Source organism: Penaeus vannamei, chromosome 14 (assembly GCF_042767895.1).
Source record: "Penaeus vannamei isolate JL-2024 chromosome 14, ASM4276789v1, whole genome shotgun sequence".
Classification (NCBI taxonomy): Eukaryota; Metazoa; Arthropoda; class Malacostraca; order Decapoda; family Penaeidae; genus Penaeus; species Penaeus vannamei.
The window spans coordinates 3,961,618-3,972,378 of NC_091562.1; the positions used below are offsets into that span (position 1 = coordinate 3,961,618).

The 10,761-nt window shown below is 31.6% G+C and overlaps 1 protein-coding gene across 1 annotated transcript in view; it reads left to right on the forward strand.

The window, feature by feature from the left end:
- The window catches only part of LOC138864049 (uncharacterized), a 131,619-nt gene that overhangs the window by 109,424 nt on the left and 11,434 nt on the right, over positions 1 to 10,761 (forward strand). Inside the window, exons 5-7 of the mRNA XM_070130047.1 lie at positions 3,455 to 3,573; positions 4,016 to 4,128; positions 7,933 to 8,086. Of these exons, the coding sequence (XP_069986148.1) occupies positions 3,455 to 3,573; positions 4,016 to 4,128; positions 7,933 to 8,086 (386 nt within the window). The remainder of the gene's footprint in view (positions 1 to 3,454; positions 3,574 to 4,015; positions 4,129 to 7,932; positions 8,087 to 10,761) is intronic.

Here is a 10,761-nt window from a genome sequence, read left to right on the forward strand (position 1 = left end):
TTTATGAAAATTCATTGAATCGGGCCTGGCACAATTTTAACAAATCAGCTGATAGACTGCACTTTAACCTTCGGCGCCGCATACACAAAATAATCCGGTACAGATAGACATTTATGAAAATTCATTGGGTCATTTTAACAAAATCGGATGATAGACTGCACTTTAACCTTCAGCGCCGCATACACAAAATAATCCGGTACAGATAGACATTTATGAAAATTCATTGGGTCATTTTAACAAAATCGGATGATAGACTGCACTTTAACCTTCGGCGCCGCATACACAAAATAATCCGGTACAGATAGACACCAACATCTTCCACAGGAAATTAAACGATAAGAGATTTTGCACTTTGGGAGATTCGTCTGTCCTCGAACGTACTTTAATAATGGAGGATTCGTTTCAAAACTTCACGGGCGGGAGGCGAACGAAGAGAAGAGGTCAAAGGTCATCGGTGCTACACCTGTGGAGCATTTCCTGTATCGGGAACCAAGACTTTCTCGGCTGGAGAAAGGCCTGGGTAATTCATTTCACTGGGTGTGTGTGTATACATACATGCATACATACATATAAATATATATATATATATATATATATATATATATATATATATATATATATATATATATATATATATATATACATATATATATATATATATATATATATATATATATATATATATATATATATATATATATATATATATATATATATATATATATATATATATATACACATATATATGTGTGTGTGTATATATATGTACATATATGTGTTTATGTATGTATATATATGCATGGATATGTGCATATGTATATGTATGTATGTGTGTGTGTGTGTGTATCTGTGTGTGTGTGTGTGTGTGTGTGTGTGTGTGTGTTTGTGTGTGTGTGTGTATCTGTGTGTGTGTGTGTGTGTGTGTGTGTGTGTGTGTGTGTGTGTGTGTGTGTGTGTGTGTGTGTGCATATGCATATATGTGTGTATGTTCTTCCTTGTCGACTCAACTGAAGCCATTTCATAGTGAATCACGGGACCCTACCTGGAAATACGAAATCCTCACTGACATGGCATGCGGTTGTCAACGATGATCACGACTTTTGAAAAAAAAAAAAAGTTTGGCATCAACAAGGGACGCTCAGAAAGTAGTCTGGTTTCCTATATTCGAATTACCGAAACTTTGTGAATATTTGTTTATTATTATGATTGATACCTTCTGTAAGACTAGAATCCAAAAAACACATCAAAACAAGAAATAGAGCAATTAAAAAAGAAACAATTATAATAAACAGGAAATATAGAGTGATTGTTTATATATGATTATGAAATAGAGCAATTGGAAATAAACAATTACAATAAATTGGAAATATGGAGCGATTGTTTATATATGATTATGAATATATTGTCTCTTGTGTTTGATTACGTGTTTCTCTGTTCCTGTGACGTCAGATCGATGACGTCATCAATCAATGAGGGATACTAGACCAAAGTGGTATTATATCCCTCTTGGAAAATAAATTAGAAACTATGTGCTATTAAACACAGAATCTTTAGTATGTATGTGATATTTAAATACACGTAGGCCACATACCTATACACATACATGAAAAAAATACTCCACCATCTTCATCAAATCCATAATTTTTCCTTTTCATCGCCCTTCCTTCTCTCCTTCCTTTTGAGGTCATGCGAGAAAATTAAGAGGAGTTATTGAGCGAGGTGAATATAGGACTCGGGCGGCTTGACCTTGTACAGTAACTCCTTATGCAGTGTGTGACCTATTTTTGGATTTTCTGAGGTGATCACATGTTCGTGTTTTGCATGCGTTTGTGCGTTTTTTGTTGGTGATTTTTTCCTTGTCTTTTTGGTTTTTCTATCTATTTATCTTTTTTGTATCCATTTATTTATCTATCTTCTTCCTATCCATTTATTTATCTATCTTCTTCCTATCCATTTATTTATCTATCTACTTCCTATCCATCTGTTTATCTATCTATCTATTTCTTTATATATATACATATATATTCTCTTTATTTCTGTGTGTGTGTGTGTGTGTGTGTGTGTGTGTGTGTGTGTGTGTGCGTGCGTGTGTGTGTGTGTGTGAGTGTGTATTTATATGTATGTATGTACGTATATCCTTTTCTGCGTCCTCACTGTGACTCTATCGTTTATCGTATTTACTTTCCATTTTGACAGATGTTTGGGGCCTAAATTCCATTTCTTTTAATCGTAATCGTCGTTTCATCTATCATCAACTTCTGATTTCCCTCTATTCTCATCTTTAAGAAAAATAAGAATAAAGAAAAATCCTCAATTATATAAATAAAATAAAATACAATAAAAAAAAATCTTCAAATATATTTTGCGTATCATAGAACCCTCACAACCCTAAAAAAAAAAAAAAAAAAAAAAAAATCCTTTATAAACGGAAGATTATCTTAGGTGAAGAAGCCACTCTGGGATCGTAATTACTTCCGGTTCACCTTTGGCCTTATCTTGAGGTTATTGGTTCGGCGAGGTGATTATAACCCGCCCGGTCGTTGTGGGAATCAATGTTGTTATTATCGTGGGTCGCTTGTCATTGGGGCTTAATTTATTTGGGGTTATTTTCGGTTCTTGTTGTTGGTTGTCTGGTGTAATTCTCGTGGGTGTAGGTGGGCGGTTGTGGTTGTTAGAATGGGTGTTATTATCTTTATTGTCGTTATTGGTATTGTTAATAGTTGTTATTGTTTTCTATCATCATTATCGTCCTCGTTATCGTCATTATCATTGGTTATATAATTTTCATCGTCATCAATATTATCATCATCAATAGTAGTAGTTATACAAGTATCATAATTATCACTAATATTGGCATCCTTATTATCAATATAACCATATCATGATTACTATTATTATAAGTATTATCATAAGCACTATCACCATTATCCTAATCATTACTATTTTTTATAGTCACCATTTCTTTTGTTATCATTATTATTATTCGCATTATCACTATTTCTTTTACCATTATAATCATCAGCAGCGTTATCAATTTATTATCTTTACTGTCTTAACCCCATTTTTTTCTTCTTCTTTTTTTTTTACTTACCTTCTATTCTTACTAATTATCATAATTTTCATTGCCTTTATTATCATTATCGTCTTATTTGGTTCCGTGGGAGGGGACAGTAATGCAATTAATTCAATTAATATTCCCCTATGATAATTCATAACAATTTACATGACTTGGCGATCGTTATTGACTGTTTTTACCCCTTTTTACCCCCAACCTATTTCCGTTCTTACAGGTTTAATCAGATAGACAGTAGGTAAGTAGATAGTAAACATAGTAGATAGTAGATAGATAGATAGTAAGTAGATAGTAAGTAGATAGAAAATAGATAATAGACGTCTTTTCTAATACAAAATCTTACACGAGTTTTTTTTCTGACTTTGTTTCCATTCCTCGCAGGCAGCACCTCGACCACCCGCGCGCCATCTATCGGAGCGCGAGTGAAGGAACGAAATGGAAAATCGTCATCGATGGATCGTCTCCAACGCCGGCGATAGATGGCTCTGCAGGTGGCTATGGTGAGGATACCGTGATTAGTAATGCTTATGCTTAAATGTGTGGGTGTTTATTGAATATATAGAATTACGTACAGCTACACACAGGTATATATGTGTTTGTGAAATGATAGGATTATGTACAATTACACACTGGCCTATATGTGTGCGAAATTATAGAATTATGTACAACTACACACTGGCATATATGTATGTGAATTAACAGAATTGTGTACAACTACACACAGGCATATATGTGTGTGAAATAATAGAATTATGTACAACTACACATAGGCATATATATGTGTGAAATAACAGCATTATGCACAACCACACACCATCACAAATTCATTCCAAACAGCAGAATACCCCCCCTCTTCCCATCCTTTTCTCCCACCCCCTCCCATTCCTAGAATCATCACAATTTTATCACACACACCCCTTAACACGTGACCCTGTCCTGCAGATCCTCGAAATATCGGACCGAAAAGCCCAGTGGAGAAGCAGCCGACGTGGCCCATAACGTACTCCAACTACCTCCAGACCAGACCCAAACTCACGCACCAAGATAACATTCAGGTGAGTTCTTCAAAGGTGAACTCATTACGGTTTCATTATGATTACTTGGGGTTAAAAATTTCTTGTAGAGTCATGGGAGGGATATGCAATTACATGTTCTTTTTATAAAAAGGTGTTCTGAAATATTGAAGTTGAAATATAAAAAAAAAAAGTTATGTGGAAAAATTTCTTGTGGTCAGTCATGGGAGTGATATAGAGTTACATGTTCTTTATAAAAAGGTGTTCTGAAATACTGAAGCTGAAGTGAAATTAAAAAGTTATGTGGAAAAATTTCTTGTGGTCAGTCATGGGAGGGATATGTAGATACATGTTCTTTATAAAAAGGTGTTCTGAAATCCTGAAGAAATAAAATAAAAAGTTATATGGAAAAATTTCTTGTGGTCAGTCATTGGAGGGATATGTAGTTACACGTTCTTTATAAAAAGGTGTTCTGAAATCCTGAAGAAATCAATTAAAAAGTTATGTGGAAAAATTTCTTGTGGTCAGTCATGGGAGGGATATGAGGTTACATGTTCTTTATAAAAAGTTCTGAAATACTGAAGCTGAAATGAAATTAAAAAGTTATGTGGAAAAAATTCTAGTGGTTATATATACCAAAAAAAAATCCTTTTCATAAACATGTTGAGCAGGGATATCAAGAAAGTTTTCTTAATTAAAAGTCCCACACGACACATAAAAGTAACACGTGGATACAATTCCCGCAAATATGATACATAAAATCCACAAAGCTGCAAATGAATACTAGAAAGCTATTGAAGCAAGACATGAATGTTCCCGTTTTCTCTTCTGAATGAAGTCGACCCAGATTTCGTGGTTTCATTCTTTAAATTGCTATATTTCCTATTCCTGTGTTACTGAAAAAATGATAATACATCGCTGAAGACATAGTAATAAAAATAATAAGATAAAATCTAATAATACATAGCTGAAAAAATAGAAATATGATAGAAATTATAATATAAAATCGTCACAGATTCCGTGATTTCATTCTATATATTGCTAGCTTTCATTTTTCACGGTTAGCGAAAAAAAAAATGCTGGAAATATAGAAATAGGAATAAAGATGATAACATAACATCGTCCCAGATTCTGTGGTTTCATTCTTTATATCGCTAATAATAATTCTTATTCTCTATATTGCTATATTTCCCATTCCACAGTGTATTTGAAAGAATATAGTAATATCTCGCTGATAAAATAAGGATAGTGATAAAAATTATAACATAAAATCGTCCCAAATTCCTTGATTTCATTCTTTATATTGCTAGCTTTCGTGTTCTAGTATTATTGAAAAAAATGCATCACTAGAAAAATAGTAATAGTAATAAAAATGATAAGATAAGATCGTCCCAGATTCCTTGGTTTCATTCTTTATTTCGCTAATAATAATTTTTATTCTTTATATTGCTATATTTCCCATTCCACAGTGTATTTGAAAGAAAATAGTAATATCTCGCTGATAAAATAGGAATAGTGATAAAAAGGATAACATAAAATCGCCCCAGATTCCTTGATTTCATTCTTTATATTGCTAGCTTTCGTGTTCTAATATTATTGAAAAAATGCATCGCTAGAAAAAATAGTAATAGTAATAAAAATGATAAGATAACATCGCCCCAGATTCCTTGGTTTCATTCTTTATATCGCTAATAATAATTTTTATTCTTTATATTGCTATATTTCCCATTCCACAGAGTCTTTAAAAGAAAATAGTAATATCTCGCTGATAAAATAGGAATAGTGATAAAAAGGATAACATAAAATCGCCCCAGATTCCGTTATTTCATTCTTTATATTTCTAGCTTTCGTGTTCTAGTATTGTTGACAAAATGCATCGCTAGAAAAATAGTAATAGTAATAAAAATGATAAGATAACATCGCCCCAGATTCCGTGATTTCATTCTTTATTTCGCTAATAATAATTCTTATTCTTTATATTGCTATATTTCCCATTCCACAGTGTATTTGAAAGAATATAGTAATATCTAGCTGATAAAATAGGAATAGTGATAAAAAGAATAAGAAAATCGTCCCAAATTCCTTGATTTCATTCTTTATATTGCTAGCTTTCGTGTTCTAATATTATTGAAAAAATGCATCGATAGAAAAATAGTAATAGTAATAAAAATGATAAGATAAGGTCGTCCCAGATTCCGTGGTTTAATTCTTTATATCGCTAATAATAATTCTTATTCTCTATATTGCTATATTTCCCATTCCACAGTGTATTTGAAAGAAAATAGTAATATCTCGCTGATGAAATAGGAATAGTGATAAAAATGATAACATAAAATCGCCCCAGATTCCGTTATGTCATTCTATATATTGCTAGCTTTCGTGTTCTAGTATTATTGAAAAAATATATCACTGGAAAAATAGTAATAGTAATAAAAATGATAAGATAAGATCGTCCCAGATTCCTTGGTTTCATTCTTTATATCACTAATGATAATTCTTATTCTTTATATTGCTATATTTCCCATTCCACAGTGTATTTGAAAGAATATAGTAATATCTTGCTGATAAAATAGGACTAGTAATAAAAATGGTAACATAACATCGTCCCAAATTCCATGTCATTCTTTATATTGCTAGCTTTCGTGTTCTAGTATTATTGAAAAAATGCATCGATAGAAAAATAGTAATAGTAATAAAAATGATAAGATAAGATCGTCCCAGATTCCGTGGTTTCATTCTTTATATCGCTAATCATAATTCTTATTCTTATATTGCTACCTTTCCTATTCCACAGAATCTTTGAAAGTAAATAAAAATACATCGCTGAAAAAATAGTAATAGTAATTAAAAATAATTATATAAAATCGTCCCAGCTTTCCTGCTCCAGTATTATTGAATAAAATAGCAATAGTAATAGTAATAAAAGTAGTAATATAAAATCGCCAAAGATTCCGTGATCTCATTCTTGAAGTTGCTTTCTTTCCTGTTTCATAATGATGCTGAAAAAGTAATATTCTAGATTGTGATAAAAAAGATAATGATATAAATTGGGCCTGAATTGTACCTGTATTGGTGTTGATGATTAAAATAATACAATCTGGATGAAATACCGACGATTATAATAATTATGATTATGATAATAGTAATTCAGTAAAATTTATGTCACGTGATAATGATAATGATGATGATCGTGATGGTAACAGCAATTAAAGGTTGATAATAATAGTAATACTACTACCGCTATTATTAATATTACTGCTGCTAATTACAATGATGATATGACAATAATGACGACTACAAGTACAATGAAAAGAATAAGATTAAGAATTATTATAATGATAATAATGATAATGATGAATAGTAATAATGATACCAACAATAATATTGATAATCAGGACAAATAGTAAAAATGATAAGGATAATAATAATCATAATCATAACCGTAATTATAATAATAATAGTTATGATAATAATGATTGTTAAAATAGTATTGATAATAGTAATGATACTGATAATGATAGCAATAACAATGTTGACACTGTTAACAATAATGATAATGATAATAGTCATAATAAGGATAATGATAATAACATTGATAATGAGGATAACGATGATGGTAGTGATGATAATAATGATAATAAACATAACCAAGCAATAGGCATCATATAAAGTTCTTTCTTTCTCCTTTTATATGTATATATAAAGAAAAGAGAGAGAAATCGGGAGATAATAGAGAGCGAGAGGAAGAAAAAAAAACAAAAACAAAAAAAAGCAAACCAATAAAAAAATAATAATAATGACAAAGAGACAGAAAAAACACATTGAAAACATAAAAATCCAAAATAGACAAAAGAAACAGTAATAAAAATGAGAAAAAAAACAGAGACAAAGAGCCCAAGATCGCCCTTGGAAACGGCACTACAAGTCCTCCTCAGACGAGAGTCAACAAGGAACATCTCGAGGACAAAGGATTCTCGACTTGGAGGCAGGAAAGGGAACCGTAAGATGGCTCTCGGGACAAAGCCTGGAGGACAGATCCTTGGGACGGAAAAGCGGCCTCCTTCTCCTCCTCCTTCTCCTCTCATCACCGTTATTTTTTTCGTTTTTTTTTTTTTTTTTTTTGGGGGGGAGGGGTTCTTTTAGGTGTTATATACCTTTCTACTTTCGCTCATTTATTAATGGTATATATGAATATATATACATATATATATATATATATATATATATATATATATATATATATATATATATATATATATATATATATATATATATATATATATATATATATATATATATATATATATATATATATATATATATATATATATATATATATATATACATATATATATACATATATATATATATGTATATATATATATATATATATATATATATATATATATATATATATATATATATATATATATATATATATATATATATATATATATATATATATATATATATATATATATATATATGCATACATATATATATATATATATATATATATATATATATATATATATATATATATATATATATACATATATATATATATATATATGTATATATATATATATATATATATATATATATATATATATGTGTGTGTGTGTGTGTGTGTGTGTGTGTGTGTGTGTGTGTGTGTGTGTGTGTGTATGCATATACATACATACATACACATACGCACACACACACACACATTTATATAAATTTATATATATATATATATATATATATATATATATATATATATATATATATATATATATATATATATATATGCATGTATGTACGTATGTATGTATGTCAGAGAGACAGACAGACAAACAGAGAGAAAGAGTGTTAAGGTCTGATAAAACCATCGTTGTCTGCTTGTGATTTTTCATAGATTCACAGGTTTTAAAATGGATTCGCGTTTCACAAACCCTTTTAATCTGATATATTTACATGGGATTTGGGTTTTAGGGTTTCGTATTTAGACCCTCCAGAGAGAGAAAAAAAATAAATGTATTTTTCAATAAAAAGATTAATAAATGTATTTTTCAATAGTTTCCCTTCATAGATTCAACTTTTACCAAATGCAGGAAAATGTTGTAAATAGTGGATAGTATAATTTCATCCATGGAAGGGTTGATGTGGTGGGTCGTGGGTGGGAGTGTGCATGTGTGTGTTTGTTTGTTTGTGCATGTGTACGCGTGTGTGTGTGTGTGTGTTAGTTTGATTGTGTATATGTACGTTTAGGTGTGTGCTTGTTTGTTTGTGCATATGTACGTTTATATGTGCTTGTTTGTTTGTGCATGTGTACGTGTGTGTGTTAGTTTGATTGTGTATATGTACGTTTAGGTGTGTGCTTGTTTGTTTGTGCATGTGTACGTGTGTGTGTTAGTTTGATTGTGTATATGTACGTTTAGGTGTGTGCTTGTTTGTTTGTGCATGTGTACGTGTGTGTGTGTGTGTGTGTGTGTGTTAGTTTGATTGTGTATATGTACGTTTAGGTGTGTGCTTGTTTGTTTGTGCATGTGTACGTTTGTGTGTGTTTGTTTGTACATGTGTGTGTGTGTATGTAGTGTGTGTACGTGTATGTGCGGTTGATAGTGTGTGTGTGCGTGTATGGGTGTACGTATATGTGTATTTGTGCTTGTGTACGTGTGTTTGTATACCTGTGTATGTGTGTGTATGTGTGTGTGTGTGTGTGTGCATGTGTATGTGTGTTTGATTGTTCGTGCGTGTGTGTGTGTTATTTTGATTGTGTATATGTACGTTTAGGTGTGTGTTTGTTTGTTTGTGCATGTGTACGTGTGTGTGTGTGTGTGTTAGTTTGATTGTGTATATGTACGTTTAGGTGTGTGTTTGTTTGTTTGTGCATGTGTACGTGTGTGTGTGTGTGTGTGTGTTAGCATGATTGTGTATATGTACGTTTAGGTGTGTGTTTGTTTGTTTGTGCATGTGTACGTGTGTGTGTGTGTGTGTTAGTATGATTGTGTATATGTACGTTTAGGTGTGTGTGCGTTTGTGTGTGTGTGTTAGTATGATTGTGTATATGTACGTTTAGGTGTGTGTTTGTTTATTTGTGCATGTGTACGTGTGTGTGTGTGTGTGTGTGTGTGTGTGTGTGTTAGTTTGATTGTGTATATGTACGTTTAGGTGTGTTTGTTTGTTTGTGCATGTGTACGCGTGTGTGTGTGTGTGTGTGTGTGTGTGTGTGTGTGTGTTAGTTTGATTGTGTATATGTACGTTTAGGTGTGTGCTTGTTTGTTTGTGCATGTGTACGTGTGTGTGTGTGTGTGTTAGTTTGATTGTGTATATGTACGTTTAGGTGTGTTTGTTTGTTTGTGCATGTGTACGTTTGTGTGTGTTTGTTTGTACATGTGTGTGTGTGTGTATGTAGTGTGTGTATGTGTATGTGCGGTTGTTTGTGTGTGTGTGCGTGTATGGGTGTACGTGAATGTGTATTTGTGCATGTGTACGTGTGTTTGTATGACTGTGTATTTGTGTGTATGTGTGTGTGTGTGCATGTGTATGTGTGTTTGATTGTTCGTGCGTGTGCGTGTGTGTGTGTGTTAGTATGATTGTGTATATGTACGTTTAGGTGTGTGTTTGTTTGTTTGTGATGTTCGTTTTGTGTGTGGATGTTTGTAATGTTACGTTTATGTGTGTGGTATG